Source organism: Pogona vitticeps, chromosome 2 (assembly GCF_051106095.1).
Source record: "Pogona vitticeps strain Pit_001003342236 chromosome 2, PviZW2.1, whole genome shotgun sequence".
NCBI lineage: Eukaryota > Metazoa > Chordata > Lepidosauria > Squamata > Agamidae > Pogona > Pogona vitticeps.
This window is the reverse complement of record NC_135784.1, coordinates 88526082-88545623: the sequence shown is the minus strand read 5'-3', so window position 1 is coordinate 88545623 and position 19542 is coordinate 88526082. Positions and strand designations below refer to the sequence as shown.

The following is a 19542-nucleotide window of genomic DNA, read 5'->3' as shown; positions in this document are numbered from 1 at the left end:
GTTTCTTGGCAAATAAGTTTGACAATGGCATTGCATTGTTTTCTTGTGACAACAGCAATTAAGATCTCTTTACTGACCATCTGAAGTCTGCTAAAAGAAGTACATAATATTCATACTCCATGCAGGAAAGCAAATCATACTACATGCCTTTCTAATCTAAAGCTTAAGTATGGACCAATGAATCTATATGTATCTGTCCTATTTTAACAACATTATGGATTTGAGAAAACGGATTCACATTCCAAAAATAACAAGAAGAAACTATGAGAAATTCCTTGAGATTTGGGTGTGCTTATCATAAGAAATGTAATTTGATATTGAAAAAAAAGCACTAATTAGTGCAAGCTAGAAGATAGAAATCATTTTGAGGGAGAGATGCTGTATTTGGAATACCATTAGGATATTGCTATTTCTGCTGACAAAAGTTTTGGACAAAGGGGTTAACTGACAGCAGGGATGAATGTCCAATAACAATGGAAATAGAACAGGTGATTTCAGGTCAAATGCTATGGGCCACCGTGTGATTGTAAGAAGAAGAGATGTACATGTAGTTGTATAAAGACTGGGTAAAAAGTGTAATACGAAATTGAAATCCTATTTCTTTCTTGAACTACCATTCAAGGAACTGATAAAATACTGGTCTCCTTCCATCCTAAGTGTGCTTTCTTATCATGCTAGATTTTTCTGCGAGTGCCCAGTATAGAAGGAGGGCACCACACATGCATACCTTCCTTGTGATCCACAACACTGCTTGTTTGTGCTTCAAGTTTATGTGGAAACCTCTATGCACACAGCTCTGCACATGGAGGCTCTGCCCTTGCAGATGCTCACACCATATGCATAGACGACAGGGCTGCACAGCATGTGTGCCCTTGCCCATTGGGACAACTTGTGAGCAGAACTTTCAATTATCAGCCAAGACAGATAATGTAAGGAATAGTCTCTGTGTAGTGTACCTAGGTGTACCTTGGCTCAACGATCTCTGACACTCTCTCCCTAGATGTTGAACTGGATTGGCAAAGCAGCTACCATGTTCTGTAGACTCACAAAGAGAGTATGACTTAATAAGAAGCTGACGGCATACACCAAGATCCAGGTCTATAGAGCCTGTGTCCTGAGCACACTCCTGTACTGCAGTGAGTCCTGGACCCTTTGTGTATGGCAGGAGAGGAAGCTGAACATGTTCCATATGCATTGTCTCCAACACATTTTTGGTACCACCTGCCAGGAAGAAGTTCCAAATAGAGTAGCCCTAGAACAAGCTGGAGTTTTTAGCATGTATACATTACTAAAAAAGCAACATCTATGTTGGCTTGGGCATGTCGTGAGAATGGCTAATGGTTGGATTCCAAAAGACCTCCTGTATGGAGAATTATTGCAGGGAAATTGTCCCAGAGGGAGACCACAGCTGTGATACAAGGATCTATGCAAGCGGGGTCTGAAGGCCTTAAGAATGGACCTCAACAGATGGGAAACCTTGACATCTGAGCATTCAGCCTGGAGGCAGGTGTTGCATCATGGCCTCTCCCAATTTGAAGAGACCCTTGTCCAGCAGGCCAAGGCAAAGAGGCAGTCCCAAAACCAGCAAAACTGGGGAGCTGGACAGGGGGCAGATTGTATTTGTCTTCAGTGTGGAAGGAATTGTCACTCTTGAATTGGCCTTCTCAGCCACACTAGATGCTGTTCCAAGTCCTCTATTCAGAGCAGGTTACTATAGTCTCTCGAGACTGAAGAATGCCTAAATCTAATCTTAGAGAATCATAGTGAAACTAACTACATCAACTTTCAGCAGTACTCAGACTTAAAAGTACAACTGAGGTATTTAATGAAGAATTCAGAACAATGCATCTATTAATTATTTCCAAATTAAATATGAGTCAAACTGTGTACTCTAGGGTAAAGTGTATTAAGTTGGACACAGCCTCTATGTTTCAAACTGCTGTTATTGAAACCAAGTTACAAAATGCATGAATGCATCTAAAAATTATATCTATGATTAGTCACAACAGGTTGTTACAAAGGAATCATGCTAAGTTGTATGCATCAATACACCATGTGGAATGGGCTACAGAGGGAAGAATAAGAAACACTGTTGTTATTTAGATAATTAATAAAAGAATGCCATGTAGCGAAGAATATCTATTGAGTACTTAAATTCATCAATATATGAATCTATTGTCACAACTCTTCCTTTAAGGACAAATTCAGTTAATCACTTCTCACCCAAACACAAAGCAGTCGTCAGGGCTGTTTTTCAACAAGTGTGAATAGTAGTGAGCACAAAATCCTGTGTAGACCATCTTGACTGCTGCCATTGGTGTTGTCACTATTCAGGCTCCCCTTTGCTATGTAAAGCTTGGCATCCTTTTTCTTGCTGGTAATGCAGGCATAATATAGTGCAGCAATACTGGGTAATTTCTTGGCTTTTTGAATCATCGATACAGAAGGACAATATCCCACATTCATAAGCCAGAGGGGGCTTTTAAAAAAGCATTGAATCTCTAATCTTGCAGGCAACAACATAAAAACATTCAAACCTTTATGCTTAAGGCTGCAGTTCTTATTAGTAAATGCAGACAGAATGCCTATCTTGGGGGAAACATGCTATTTTTTTCCTCAAATATGTTTGTCCTCAAAGGAACAGCAGCTAAGCAAAGTCCCCACATATGGTATAAGGGTCCATACCCCCTACAGCAACTGGTCCCACAACCATTATTAATATAAATAATCCTTCATGGAGTCAATTACCAGTGTTTCACCACTTTTCAAAATGTGCTCATGCATATTTGCAGATATTGATATTATGGGGGTCTTTTTCCCCACTGTGGACTAAACTGAGTCTTCAATAGAGCAGTTTAGATCTTTTCCCCACACATTTTCACTCCAGAGAGATGCTGTAGGAAGAAGATTTGTTTGTGCATACTATTATTTTCACTAAAAAGTCCCACCAAAGAACAAGAAAAACTATGGCTGGAATCTTACTGGCATTCACAGAATGCTTGCATAACTTGATGTGACTAATTGCAGTTAATAGATAAGGTACTGGGGCATTTCTCTGTTGCAAAATCTCATGTGTGACCAGGTTAGTAAATGAGACACACCCTGGCACCTTATCAATTAGCTGAAATTAGCTGGAGCAAGTAACGCAAATCTTACATGAAAAGTGGCCAGTGGCCAGAATCCTATTTCTGATTTTCCTCTGTTTTACTGCCACCTCTGGAGCTGGCAATAACCTTTTGCCATACTAATGTGTAAAGGAAATCACTTAAGCCTTAGCAGCAAATTGCAGCTCATTAATGGGGTCCTGGTTGCATTTTTGAGTGTGCACCCAGTTGCGCAATCTGGCATACAATTTGCTCCCAGGACATACACAGTTTCCCTTATACAAACATCAATAGGAAACAGGATTTTAGTCACTATTTGTTTGTTGGTTGGTTAAATTTATATACTGCTCCCTATTAGTGCCAAAGCATTACTCTGGGCAGTTTACAATAATAAACAAACTAAAACAAAATAAAATGAAAACTATTTAAAACTACTTTATTAAATAATGGCTCCACCTACTCCAATTCAGATGGATTTGAGGTTTTTTTGGGGGAAAATGTTAATGATTCCCATTCATAAACACCTTAGATACTTTTTGGTATATTCACACTAACTTAATGAGGAGGGGAATGAACAACCCTCAAAACAGAATCTCTGAAAATGAAACAGATATAGGGAAAGGCTCCTTCTCTGTAACAAAACAAAGTGGTGCAAATCAACCACGAGAAATACGAGACAGCATTCAGGGTCTAAAAGGATCCTCCAGTTGCTCCTCTTAGGAATCTTTTGCCATGAATAACCACAGTTGCCCATTATAACAAATTTAGTCCTTATGTTTATGATCTGAACTGTTATGTTGCATATCAAGGTAAAATGCTTATCAGTACCTCCTATCTCTTCATGACCAAGGATTAAACCAGTTCCCAATTAACTTCTTGCTGCTGGCCAGTCAAGAAATAATGTAAATATCATTGACACATATTTCAAAGCTGCTAAGGAGCCAACAGTATTCAGCTTCTCAAAACATTTTTCTGCATCTATCCAATTGAGTACCTTGCATTGAGCTGTAGCATTCCATCTACTTTTTCGTACTGCTACTCAACTACTGCTCTACATTGATATTTACAGAAGATTAAATAGTATAAATACAACACCAAAGTTGCTCTTTTCACGCATACAATAACAATATTAGCCTCGTTAGAATAGATTGAGCATCATGCAGGGACGCCTGCTCGTATTTGTCACTCTACTTCTTTTATGATAAATCACTAAGCACAAATACTCTGCTCGGAAGGAGATTTTCTGTTTCCTTTCTCCAATAAGCAACAGAGGCCCACCACGTGATTGGCATCTGAATTTCAATTCCAGCCAGTGCACAGTTGAGCTGTACAGCATTTGGCACAATGCAGAGTACAAGTGAGCCACTAAATGGCTGATTTACTAAATTATTATTGGATGAGGCTTTGCAGTTCCGACGGAAAGTGCCTCTCTTCGTGGTGTGTTCAAATTGTTCGGTGTTTAAATATTCAGCATGAGGCTAATGTGAACTGATGAAGTGAGACTACAAACATTCACTTTCAATATAGGCGGAGAGACAGGGATGCAACGTATCATGTGGCCTGCGGAGGTGAAAATGATTTATATTTAAGGATGTTGCTGCCTACTTCCATTACTGGAAGGTGCTCTTAATTAGCCTGGTGTTTGAATGAATAATTCTGGATGCAATGGAGGCGAGAGAAGCCATCTACCCATCCACCCACCCAATTTTTTTTTAATTTTTTTTTTTTACTGAAGCAATCCTGAAGAAAGATCTGCAGCAAAGGACCATACTAGCCGATAATTTTTCACTGGCACTGTTCCATGCCTTGCACAAAGTAAGTAAGTAAGTAGGTAAGTAGGTAAGTAAGTAAGTAAGTAAGTAAGGAAGGAAGGAAGGAAGGAAGGAAGGAAGGAAGGAAGGAAGGAAGGAAGGAAGGGGATTCTCCTTTAATAATTTTCAACAAAACAGTTGACAAATTTATTTCCAATATTACACTCATTTGTAATTACATTACTTCTTCTGCAAGAGAGAGAGAGAGAGAGGATAATTTCTTTACTGCCACCTGCTGGAGCTGGCAATAACCCTTTGTCATACTAAAAGAACAAGCACCCTCACTTCAGAGGACAGTTACGGCAAGCATTTAAAATACTGTGATCCGAGATACTTACAGTAGATTAGAATTTTATATTGGTACTGTGTTGCCATAACAACATAAAGGCAGCAGATGACTTAAGCTGAGCTAGCAAAGCAAAAGGCTGCTCATCTGGCAGTTAAAATGAATACAGTTCACTTCACAAGTTCCCCATATGGACCCTTAGTGTATGGTAATGAGGATACCATATGGTGAGAAAAGAAATGCACAGAGAACAATTGTGCTCTACTGGATGAGTGAGTCGGGGAGGAAGTTCCGAGAAAACACAGGAGGGAGATTTGTCTGGGTGCTCTCTAGCTCAAGGATTCTTTCAGAAAGGGGATTCCTCTAGTCTTCCCTTAATCTCCTTCTTCATACGTACATGCACGGATGTGACAAAGAAACACATGGAACATTCTGCAACATCATTCATCATAAACTGTCAGAAGTGTTTACAAGGATGATCTTATGCAGCAGTAATTCTTAAAAGGTAACCGTGCTAAGTTTTAAGACAAAGTGCAGGAGAATGTAAGCACTCCTGACAAGCAGAAACATTAGCGGTAATCATTTTAGAAACACTTGCATCATTTTCCTTGCATGTTTAGTTGTAAATAATAGTGGGATGTATAGCAGTTCTTTAAAAGGCAGGTGGAACAGATACTATTTATTTTTTTCCAAAGGATAAAAATAAATAATTGATCACAATTACAGAGAAATCCCTCCCTCCCTCCCTCCCTCCCTCCCTCCCTCCCTCTCTCTCTCTCTCTCTCTCACACACACACACACACACACACACAGACACAGACACAGACACAGACACACACACCACACACAAAAAACATACTGAATGTGGGACTAAACCAGATCTTCAACCTGGTAAGATGGCTTGCTAAAGGCTGAAAAGTCAATTTTGTACTACACATGCTTCATAAAAGATGAATATAAATGCATTAGTTAGACACGGTGAGCTAAATTAGAAGGTCAGGCAGGGCTGGAAGGGCTGAAAAATCACACAACCAATGACTGTAATTACTCTTTTTTTAAAGTCTATTAAGTAGTGTTGTTCTATCAAGGCTCAGGGGTATACGACATGAAGTACAAGATAAAGTAATGTGTATTTATTACTCCCACAGGATCAATTTGCTTGATATTTTCAGCTCCATGGAGCAAAATACACAAATGCAGCCATTGTTGCTTTCCTCAAAACTGCAGCATATATATTTCCAAAAGCATAACTGCTCCAAAAAGAAAACATGATTATAGGGCTAGTGTATTTTCAGTTTGCTTAGGTGTATGAGAATCAGCACTAATTGAAAAGAAAAATCAATTGTCTGCTCCGCCTATTTCCATCTCTAGTGGATTGCCCAGCTGTGTTCCTATCTTGATGTGGGGGCCCTCGCCACTCTGGTCCATGTGCATGTAGTCTTGAGATTGGGGTTACCTGGGGCTACCTTTGAGATTGATTCAGAAGCTTCAAATGGTGCAGAATGCAGCAGCCAGACTTCTCACAGGGGTGAGAAAATATCAATATATCTCCCCTACTCTGGCTGCCTTGCATTGGCTGCCCATTCATTTCCACACTGATTTCAAAGTGTTAATGATGACATATAAAGCCCTAAATGGTTTAGGACCTCAATATCTGGCGGAAAGCCTCCTTCCACCTAGATCTACCTGAATCACTTGCTTTAGTCAAGATGAGCGGCTGAGGGGCCTAACTCCGAGGAAGGCCCAGAGAGAAAGATCAAGAAACCAGGCCTTCCTGGCAGTGACCCCTAGCCTCTGGAACAGTCTGCCCTCAGAGATCTGTCTGGCTCCCTCACTGGGTGTTTTTAAGAGCAAACTTAAGACCTGGCTCTTTAGGCAGGCTTTCCCTCCTGTCATCACCTGATTACTTTTGCCATCTTCAAATATATTATTACTGTTTTCTTTGTTTTATTTTATTGTTTTTATTTTTATCCATTATTGTTAGCCGCCCAGAGTAGACTCCGGTCTAGATGGGTGGGGTATAAATTGAATAAATTAAATAAATAAATGATGGCAGACAAATCAGTCATACATCATATGCTTTGCATCCATGAGGTCCCATGTTTAAACTGGCATTGTTGAACTGCTGGATATATCTGTGGTTTAGGCATCTGGCTGGAGAGCATCCATAGGGTCCCTTCAAGCTCTGCAGTTCTGCTATGATGATGATGATGATGATGATGATGATGATGATGATGATGATGATGATAACTAAGCTGAGATCATCATTGAAATCCCTCAGAACTGCTGCCAGTCATTATGGACAATATTGAGGTGGATGAACAAATGGTTTGAATTTCCTATACTCATTTGTTTGACTACATTGTTGCACATACTGTGGTATAAATCCTCAGATTAATCCAGATATCACACCATTTATTTTTATATACATACAGCTATAACAATCACAGCCTGCAGCTTTGGCCTGTTGACCTGTCCCCTCTTCTTCTAGAGCACTGGTTCTTAACCTTGGGTTACTCAGGAGTTTTAGACTGCAACTCCCAGAAGCCTTCACCACCAGCTGTCCTGACTGGGGTTTCTGGGAGCTGCAGTTCAAAAGCATCCGAGTAACAAAGGTTAAGAACCACTGTTCTAGAGTCTTGCAAGATTATTCTCTTGCCAAGACTTGTTCCTTGTGCCCAAGATAAACCAAACCATTCCACTAGGCACTAAGCAAACGTTATGACTATGGAGCACCAACACTCCAAATCATTTTCTACAAGGCTGATGAAAAGATGACCCCCCCCCAATCTTTTGCCATTGTAAAGGTACAGTAAAGAAATCTATGCTGTTCTTCCTATGCATCATCTATTAAAGTTTTGCCACAGATTCTAAATTACACCATCTGCTCTAATCATTTGCTGAGTAAACACTGACCCACTTAGAAAATGCACTGGAATGGATACACATTTCTGCAGAGTTTCCGAAATAAAAGAGCTCCTTGCCAATAAGCAGTTTGAATATGGTTCTGACCTTCAGCTCTTGGGATTGCCATCCTTTCTGAGTGGTCCCTCATTTTGGACTCTGAACACTGACCAACTGGACACCTCAACTGCCCAACCATAGTGTGCACCAAATGCAGCCACACCTTGAAACTGGATAGACATCCACAGATTTAATTCCATTGCTTTTTTCCATTTATTTATTATAAATAATAATAAATACAAGCATTTAGGTCTCTACAAAAGACCTATCAAGAAGTATTTCTTGCTGATCAATTTTACAGAAGAATATGTTTTCAAGGTCATTGGAGGAATACGATAGAAAGTAAATAGGTATCAGGGCCAAACAAAAGAAAAAACATGCTATTCTGTGCAATTAGCATCAAATTAGAGGCTTAAAAAGTACGCATCAGGCATAGGGGATCCATGCATATGGGTCTCTGGCAGGGAACATGAGGTCTGTTCACTGTCAAGACAGAGGGCTTTGTGTATGCTAGCTATATGGAATGAAAACTGTCCCATCCTTAAGGCCTGGAGATTTCTTTCTAGACCAAACAGAATGGATGGGGGCTTTGATCAGATCAGAACCACAGCAGGGGGCAAAGGATAAAAGGACAACTCTACTTCTTTTCTTAGAAGCCCAGTTCCATTCAGGAGTTCCATATGTATACTGATGTGCGCTGTCTCATAAGGCCTAAGACCCAAGCTTTCAGAATTTAACAGGTTGTTAGCAACAAGGTTTTCACAGAACATAAAATTCCTTATACCTCATGTTTTCACTCTGGAGTAAGAACTTTCCCATAATTAGTATTGTTTCTTCAGTCCAGCGAATGGTAAGAATGTAGTTTGGTATATGGCCAAAGTCTGCCTACTACAAATAATCCCACTGACTTCTATGGATAGCCAGCTATTTCATCAGATATGGGCACTAGCTGAAATCCAGTAGTAAGTCACAACTAGGCCCACTGAACCACTGAAGACTTGGCAAATCAATTCCTCTGTGTGTTTCATGGATTCCTCAGACCACTTACCACTGGATTGCAGTCACTGAGTCAGTCCTGAATATTTTACAAGGTAACCACACTCTCAACTACGTTGCCATCACAAAGAGGCCAAGCTCCATCAAAGAACTATCCAATTTAACAGATTAGGTTTTTCCCTAGAACACATATTCACAACATCTGTTTGTTATTCTGGAGCCAACAAATGATAGGAATTCAGCCATTAGTGTCAAAAATTTACAAAGTGCCAGGTGTCCACCTGGGCTGTATTCTATCAATGTGTCTTGAACTTCAGGTCTAACTTAAAATTCCAAGTGTGTGTTCACTGCAGAAAATACCACACAACTGCATGTTCATTTATTGCTGGATTAATTATATAATGGAAGAATGACCAGGATGCCTATGACCAAGTTCAAGCTGTGCAGTGAATACTGTAAAATATTATTGCTCAGCATAACGAGCATTACACTGAGGCTCCATAACCATCATGGCACCACAGAATAACTTCACTGCTTTTGTACTGTAACAGGACGGTCCCACTTCTGTGTTCACAGATATTGTTTGGTATCCACTAGAATGTGTTTGCAGTTTTACTGGCATAAAATATTCCAATAATGCAGATTGCAGATATTCGCATCTTCTGTGCAATCAAATACCATAGCATTTTCCAATAGCACTCTACAACTATGTATATTTTCTACTAAATGGAAGCTTTGGCAATGCAGAGATTGTTCGATTCTATTTCCCATCATACCTGGCCACTGATCAGGTTGCCAGTATCCTATTGTGCCATGAGAAAGCTGTCACAGTTAGTAGAAGATTGCCACTAATTAAATAGTGCATTTATCAGTTTCAGGGTATGCAAGATTCATATGTAATTAGAAAAAGACACATGCACCCCAATATCAAAAAAATAAGCTAGCTCCCTGGCAATGATGTCATTCTCACTGCACATATGGGGCTTCACAACAGGATACTAGCCAACACACATAATTCTAAATCCTGGTTTCAAACAGATTGTGAATTTGAAACAATCATATTTCAGCTGAAGTAGAAGCTTCCGCTATTGCAGTAGACTTGAGTTTTCAGAAGTAACATATGATGCAACATTCATATGACGAATCTCAAGTCTCCTTTTTCTGTCTCGTGTGTGTGTGTGTTTGTGTTTTATATTATTAATTTTTAAGCTTTTTTGGCAGCAGTCACTCATGGGAAACCTGCAGTTCTTTCTAACCACACCCACTGAAGCTGGACATATTTTTTTTTCCTAAGCTTTGCCTAAGAAACTTCTGAATTATTTTGCATATACTAACTTAGACTACATGATAGTTGGCAATAGCTGCTCAACAGGTGTTCATGCAAAAATGCAAACAGTCATCATGATGTTGCATGCTGTTATCTTTCTCATCATGAATACTGGCCAATATACCCTTGCACATACGTATAGCTAAAAATATCATGGGTCAAGTGGTCACAGCAGCAGAATAAACTAAAAAACATCTGAAAATTGCACATCATACCATCAACTTGGGCACTCACCCTGTTGACTGTTCTAGCTGCTGGCAAACATATAGCAACAATGAAAAGTCTGCAGGACTAGAAACTGGGCTTTAAGAAGTCTTTTAGCATTTAATCTGACCAAAAATATTGTCTCTGCTGAGAGACTGGGTATAAATAAAATAAAATAAAATAAAATAGAAGAAAACAAAACAAAGTAATGCAACATATGGTTGAAAAGACTGGAACCAGTCCATTTTAATAAGCTACTGACATTTTTCATAATAACCACATGGAAATTAAAACAGGCAAGATTGTGCTTTGAGTGAATATAGTTTATATTTTGAAGAGTCCAGTGACAGTATGCCTGTTTAGCCTCTTGTTTCACCACTGTGATCCTTAGTCTTGCATGCCTCACCTATTTCTCTCTTCTTCTGGTGGATCTACAAGAGAATCAGACCTTTTCCCTTCCATTTCTGATTAATCACAGCTCATTATATCTGAATCTGAACATTATTCTTCTTAACTATAGTTTACATAAACAACCCAGCTTCAAAGCTTGGATGATGCAAAGGTTTCAGCTAATCATGTTTAAGATGAATCACAGTTCAGGTCCAGGCATAATGCTAAAGGGCTGCTCGTAAAACAGGAAGCAAAAGCCTCAAATTTCTTCCTTGTGGTGTCATGGCAGTGCAAGCCATGGATTGGTATGGCTCATTCTCTTCATGACAGCTCTTATTTTTACAGCCCAAAGCAGTAATAAGCTGTGTATGAATGAACTGCACCAGATATTTTTGCATGTGTAAACGAATGAACAAATGTGTGATAAGGATAAGAAGTAGTGGTGCAATCCCACACTGGGATTTATATCCTGCGCTTCTAATGCACATGCATGACTCAATAGCAGTTTACAAGCGCAGCTTATGTTGAGTAAGACATCATCTAATGAAGTAACATAATAGAAATAAAACAATATAGGATGGAAACAGGTTCAGTGCATTAATAAAAAACTTGAAACGGTACACCATATAACATGACATCTGCTTAGCAATGCAGAAGCTTGCTGGAAATTTGTATATTTTCACTAAATGGTGGGAAATAGCAAAGGAAGAGGCAAAACCACCACCGCCACCATCTCATACGGGACAAATGTATTCTTTAATCTGGGTTTTTTGCACAGGGTAAGCCTTGGTTAAGGTATGTACAGACAAAATTATTGGTCAGACTGTATCTCTATGTAGAAGCAACACAGAGTGTGGGAATGAGATGTGTCAGGCAGCACCGAGGTCCCAGGATCCATTGCTTTCATAAGAATTTATGATCTCCCTCTCTCCTGTAGTGGCACACACACACCCCACCATGCCTTCAAAGGAGGGAGCAAAAAGAAAGTCTGTGGTGATGTTAGATACCAAAATAAACCAGCCAGAGATAAGGATATCTGCACAATGCCAAAACATATAGAAGCATGAGAGCTCAGTTAACAGGCAGAATATAAACCTTGCACAATGGCAATGTACAGAGAGTACATGCATATCTTGGACATGTGTAGGATCTGATTGCTTCAGGGGAATGGGAAACACAGAGCACGGATGATCACTCTTCCCCACTCCACACATGTTGTCTGGAAAGTATTACAGTTTCTTTTGAAACCAATGCTGTTACGCCCCTCGGTATCATAAGATACAGATTCACACATGCAAACATACGCATACACACATACGCCACTCTTTGCTGACCTTTGGCAAGCGCTCAGGGTCGCCAGGATGCCGCGGGATGACTTTCTGTAACCTTTGGAAACCATAGTCAATGGTGGGTTCATTCAGAGCTGAAACAACAAACATAACAATTACATACAATAAGAAAGAAGACAAAGTGTTCCATTGGCAAGTATATTAAACAGCAATGTTTTGCATATCTGGAAACTATCAGGGCAAACTGCCTCCTTGTTCTTTTTCTCTTAGATCAGCAATGACTGGGAAGTTACAGTTCAAACACTGTTTGAGGTTAGATGTGAGGCTCTGGTTTGAGTATCTGTGACAAGGTGGCAGCACGTTCTGTGGTTTCTGAATAGATGTTAAGTAAGAATCAGCTATAATCCTGGAAGGTTTGATGCAATTCATTTGGCAAGCACCTTGTTTCCTGCTTTTCAAGTTCTTCTCCCCCACTGTTGTGTTGTTAGATGGATTTCATCTTAAGAAGGGGGCACCAAAAAGCCCCCATTGCTTGTGGATTCCACTATGCATTTGATCTTACTTATAGAGCCATGCATATTTTCCTTATGTAGTACAGTATGTGTTTTAAAAGCAACAAATAAATAAAATCATCTTGTCCCAGCCGCAGCCATCACTGGTTGCTGCAAAACTTACAAGGAATGAATAGTACAACAAACCAGGAGAAATGTTTTTTAAAAGACTGCATATAACCAGTTATTAGTTCTTCATGAGATGAGTGATCTTGCTGAATGGTGATTCTACACACAGCTGATATTTAAGGAGTAGTTTTACCAGTTCCAATCAGCAGCACCCCCCTGAGTTTCCATGGCCAAGAGGGGATTTGAACCCAGGTCTTTTGAGTTCTAGTCTATCACTCTATCAATGGTGCCACATTGGCTCTCTCGTCTAATCAGTACTGAGCAGCATTTATAAGGGGCAACTTGGAATTACAGTAAAGTGACTTACCCCTTCTCTTAGGGGTAATGCTAACATTTTTAAATATGTTTCAAAAAGAAATTTAAAACAGGTTTAAACACTGAAATAGATATAATCAAACCCAATACATAAGATGCATATGTCAGTGTCATAAAATAAAACAAACAAACAAACAAAAAGTCATCCTCACATCATCAACAACAAAGCCCCAGAAGTGATAAATCCCAGAAAACCAAATGGAGGCATAGAAAATTCTAAAACTATTCATACTTTCCAGCTGAAGACACCGCTTTAGATAATGGCTTTGCGATTTGAACTCAGAGCTGACTAAAAAATACAACTATTTCATATGACATTTGAGATCAATTAAACGTTTTTGCTTCACAATTCAGAAAGACTAAGAAAATATATGAAGATGATGTGCTGGCTGTTATCCTGAGATTATACAAAGAAAAGAAAGTAATTATGTGGCCCTTGTAGAAAATTCAAAACCAAGGGTGAACAGGACCTTTATCAGACAAGGAATAAAAACAGGCAAGATTTCAAGTCCTGATGGACTGTTCGTTAGGCTGAGCATTGCAGAACTTGTAAGAAGGGAAGAAAAACAGAAGGGCTTAGGTAGGCTCCCTCCGTTCTATTGACATCTGGACACCGGTCTTTTCAGGCGGGTTTTAAATAACCATAACAGAGCCCTTGGATGCTGGTTTTTAGCCAAGCAAGTTTGCTTTTAAAGTTTTTAATTTTTAATCCCTTATTGTATTCTAATTATTGTTTTAATTATAGTTTAATTGCTCTTTAATGTGCAATTTATTTATTTTATAATTTTGTTTTACTCTTGTGAGCCATCTTGGGTCTCTTCATTAGGAGAAAGGCAGTCATTTATTTGTTCCTTTGTTTGTTTGTTTAATTTCTATACTGCCCATCTGGCAACCCAGGCCACTCTGGGTGGTTTACGAAATACCATAAAACAAACCATAAATACAAACAATACAAAGCAGACAATAAAAAATAATCTATACAAAATCAACAGATTAAAAACAATATCAATAGAACATTAAATTAAAATAAAGAAAGCATGGTGGAGGTGGAACATTAGTGAATTCTGGTTGTTTTAGCGCTATTGTATCAGATGACGTAGAGTCTGAGAAGGCCTGTCTAAATAGAAATGTTTTTAATAATCACTTAAAAATTCCCAATGAACGAGCTAGGCAAGTATCGGGTCAGACAGCATTCCATAGTAGTGGGGCTACCGCCGAGAAGGCCCAGTTTCTGGTTACTGTTTTTCGGGCTTCTCTCAGGGTCAAAGCTCTCCGCCGTCCAGCCTACACATGATACTAACTATACGAAGTCCCAGATTCATTCTGGCCAAATGTTGAAGCTTCAGGTCCAAGTTTAAATTAAAATCCCACAATGGAGACTGCAAAATTGGTATCAGTTTGAAGGATCAGATTTCACCTCAGGGGACACAAAATCCGTCCTCTTACTCTATGCCTACAAATAAATGGCTGATAGTCATTTAGTGACTTCTCTGTTGTCTTTTTATCTGTTGTATGCAATTCTGGGCATCTGATATATGGCATGACTCTTTACTTCTAATAGCCTTGATGATGAATGGCATAAATGCTAGAGTATTGCAGTTAACTTCTGCAAACAGCCAAGCTTCAGTTTCCCCCATCTAGTAATAAGGGTAAACTGAAAACATAAACCGTGGAAGGCTAGGCAGTTTGTAGTTTTAAGATTTTTATTTTTAACAAGTCACATCAACTTTCATTCATTCTTTATGATTACTTAGCTATATTTCTGGACATAGCAATCCTTGCCATCTCTCTATTCAGGTCCAGGCTTCTCAAGAAGCTGTGTAAACTAGACTGCTTCAACTGGCAAAATCCATAAACGTTTCCCCCCCTCCAAAAAGGGGGAGGGTAGAGGTGGGACAGCTGAGTTAGTCTGTGGCAACATAAGGTAGAGTTTCCTGCATACCACATTTGACTTTCATGGATTGTAGCCCACTTATTCATCTATTATCATTTTTTTTCTATGCGTCTTCGGAGAGCTTATGCCAAACAAAATCTATTACTTTTTAAGATGCTAACAGAATCCAAAGGAGTTACTAATTCCTCCCTCTGCCTTTCAATGACTATATTTCTGTGTTAGGTAAAATAATGCAGCACTCAAGTTCAGAACAGACTGAACTATCTTCCAGAGTTTTAGCACCAGGTGCTGCTATATTTCTAACTTAAGCTAGAAGTCTAAGTTAAAGGTGTTATTATTAGCAAACAGACAAATATACAGATATAAAGACCAAATGTGTATAACACAGAGAAAATACATGGAGGCACCAGTGAAATTCTGGATCCACTCGCTACTTTACAGAGATGAATTAATTACTTCATTAATATACCTTGCATGCCTTTGCCATTGTTTTTAATAAAATATATATTGAATACAACTTGTACAACACAAAAATGTGTTCTTTCATTCCCAATGTCCCATAAAAGGTGTTTTTTCTTTATAAATGGAAAAAATATCAATAAGATTAAAAAAAAAACACTTTTACACTAACAGGAAGTGTTTGTGTTTTTCACATCCATCTTACATTAAAAACAAAGTTACCACATACCATAGTTAAAATGCATCCTAAATTTCAGAAGTGTATGGAAAGTACTACTGACTTTAAAAAACTGAATTAAATTCAAATAGGTCCCAAGGCTAATGGAAGCAATTTGTGTACCAACCCAAACTGACTGGCCTACTTTTCAAAATACAGGTATGACAATCTCATGGTTCTAAAAGGACATTTAAATTGAAAGACTGTGAATATAGTACATAATTATACCAATAGCACCCTTTAACTTGTCAGCGTACAAATCTAAAAGGCTATCAATCATTTCTAAAGAGGAGATAAACCTTAAAAATCTTTGATTGACTGAGCTTCCTTTTTATGTTTTTAAAAAAAGAGGGGTGGGGGAGGAAAAAAATGGATTAAAGTGGCCAGAAATCCATTTACAAAAGTACATTGTTTTACATAGGTGAGTAAAAAGCCAATAATTACATCTCCAAAAGACATCTAAATCAAAGTAAGTACTTTCCCTTTACTTATGTATTTCAAGTTGTGTAGAACTTTAGGCAACTTTTATATTAAAATACTTTTCTAAATGAAATGCTTATTGAAGTAACTAATAAAACAGCATTGTCATTTAAGGTAATGTAATCATTTTTGCAAATATGCAATTTAAGCCATTTTCTCCTATTGGAACAGTAAACTTTCAACCTGTCTCTTGTGTGAATTAACTAAAATTACACCCAGGTGTACAAAATCTGTCTGTCTATGCCTGCATATGAGTTAAGGCACAATATTTATTATTCTTTCCATTTTATGAATTACTACTTAAACCCTTGAGGAAGAACTTCCTTTCAGATTAGACATGAACAGAGCAAGTCTTGGGAGCTCTTTATACTGTACAGTGTATTTTGAGTTGTAAGTAATAAAACCCAACATATTGAATACAAGAAAATTTTTAGACATCTCTAAAATTCAGAATTCAAGATTTTACTATTTTTATATTTTCAAAACTAAAGCTTAAATATACAACAATTTTGCTTTAATATCGTTTAGAACAATATTTACAGGGAACTCGATGAACTGATAACTCATCCTTCTTGCACTGAAAATAAACACACTGGATTTTCTATTTTGCTTTTGTTTTTTTTCATTTTGAAATTAAAATGGAAAGGATTGTCTTTCTTTTTTTCCAAATTTTTCCCATAATGAACTCCTGCTGTATCAATGTAACTTTGGTTGTTAATTGAATGACTGCCTGACATACAGGAGAGAGGAATTTGTATCTCAAGCCATGCTGCCAACTTACATCAGAATGATTGACACTTAATATCACCAATTAAAAGAACCTGTTCAAATATCATGTTGAACACCATAGTTTGGATTAGTCTTGGGAAACCCGTTCAGATGCAGGGGGGAATAATTGAATTAGACACATTTTAATATTATTATTTGAGGAAAAATAAACACGGTATATGGAAGCATTTTGGAGATAAGCACATGCCCCAAGACAATACAACATTGGATTATTTGTTTCCTTTGCATTTATGCTTTCATTTCTCTCCTCTCTCTGTCTTGCTGATTTTCACACATTTTTCTCCATTACTTTATTTGATACTTTCCTTAAGTTAGCTGATGAGAAAACGCAAAAGCTCTCCTTAAGGGCATGCAGTGGCGTACAGGAAGATACAGTTTGGAACTGTATGACTAAAACTACAGTGCCAGCAAGGCAATTTTCTCTCCCCGCCAGTTCCTTGATATGTTTCAAGGTTAATACTTCTCCAGGGAAAGCATTTTGCAAATCTGAGATTTATAAAATGAGGGAATAATGAAAGATGGTTTTGAGAAGACATATTGGCGTTGTGGGAGCAAAAACGGGAGCGCTGATTTTTTTTTTAAAAAAAAATGTGCCTCGTGTATTGATTTTGCTTTTGCTAAATCTGCTAACTTCGGATTTGTAAGATCTACCTTTAAAAAGAATTGCTCTCAAAGTACAAGAGGAATAAATGACATTGAAAAAGGAAAGCATACTGGTCATTCATCTCTGCGCTGATAAAGTGTTGTGCCAAAATGTGAATTGTGCAACTAACTGCTTTATCTCAAGCTTGGTCCTGAGTACATTTTTGTACTGAATGTTCATGAGGCTATTGCTATCCCTCTCTTCTCAGCATCAGGGTTTGGAAACCTTGCTGCATTTTGTACTACAATTTCCAGGATCTCTAGCTTAGAAGACTGAGAGTTATAGATCAAAAACGCAACATTTCCGAGCTCTGGTTAGCATACACTAACAATGCTGCTATAGTTCCCATTTCAGTCTAAGGCTCTCAGCAACTGCCTCCATTGTTAGCCTTCAATAAGTAACAATTGCTGGCCTCCAGTAATTGAAAAGGGATGGTTAACTCAACCCTTAATTTTAAGGTATCACAATGATATTCTTTTGTTTTTCTGATATTGGTAGAACAAATTAATGTGCTTAGTACTATAAGGCTCTTGAACTGACCCAGTGTTAAAGCCACATCGACTGAATTGCCTTCTCCCATTAAACTAAAAGTGTGTGTGTGTGGAGGTATGGGGTCTACGGTATAGGGCCTATATCTAAGATTGAGAAAATGGCTCATCGTATTGATCTGAAACTTGGCAGCACAGGAAGAATTGGCCTGAAGATGAGCCATGTCAATCTTGAGATGGAAAAGGTTGGGAAATCCTCTATTGATAAGAGGATTTCTGAGAGCAGTTTGGCAGGTATTGTCTGCAGTTGTTGTTGTTTTTCCCAAAACTTGCTGGGATTAAATTTCATTAGAGTCAATTTCTGCACTGTACGATGTCATTTAGGAAACATCTGTGGTCTCAAGTCATGGGGAAGGTTCGCAACACACATTGTCTTTGTCATGCTTTTAGAGGTGTGATTCTTTTTTGGCCAATGGAACGCAAAAGATCACACAGAAGGAGGAAGCCTTGTTTGCCTGTCCATGGATGCCTATGCGGGAAGAGCAAACCTAGGGAAGGAAAAGGTGCAGCTATTTATGGGGAATATGGGAGAGACAACAGGATAAGTAATCTCAGTTATTGAACAGGCTTTTAGGAAGATTGGAAGGGAAAGTGAAGGAAAGTTGTGATAAAAATAGGACCTGCAGGACTGATTCTGCTTAAATTATAAGTTATATTTGTGTTGGTATGCTTGGTTATTCACACATTTCTTAATATTGAAATTTAAATATTTTGAAGTTGTTTTGAGGAAAATTCACTAAACACATCAAATCTGAACCAGGCTTAGAGTGTGGTGCTAATAATCCCAAGGTCAAGTATTTGATTGTCATACAAAAAACAAATCCGGTTTGTTTTGTTTTAATTGTTTAATCCTCTCCTTTCCTTGCTTCTGAATAATTTTTTGACCCTGCTTCCCCTACCTCTCTCTTTTCTTTGTCACCCTTCATTTCTCATGAATGGCAGCTGACTGTGAACGGAGAAGAGAGAGTGCTTATCCGTAAGCAATGTGGCTTTTCCGTGGAATCAAAACAGGAGATCTTACAAACCTCCAAACTCTACCACATCTTCCTTTACATCAGGTTTAATACCACGAAGCACACCGACTAAAGATGCAAGGGAAGAAAGCTCCACTCTGCTGTTAAGAATAAAGTTTCCTTCCACCAGAGG

At 38.4% G+C, this 19542-nt stretch overlaps 1 protein-coding gene across 6 annotated transcripts in view; it reads right to left on the bottom strand.

Moving 5' to 3' along the window:
• The window catches only part of EBF1 (EBF transcription factor 1), a 447315-nt gene that overhangs the window by 34414 nt on the left and 393359 nt on the right, over nucleotides 1-19542 (bottom strand). For all 6 annotated transcript variants that reach the window (XM_020791311.3, XM_020791274.3, XM_078385600.1 and 3 more), the window contains exon 11: nucleotides 12417-12505. In XM_020791311.3, coding sequence (XP_020646970.1) covers nucleotides 12417-12505 — 89 coding nt within the window. The remainder of the gene's footprint in view (nucleotides 1-12416; nucleotides 12506-19542) is intronic.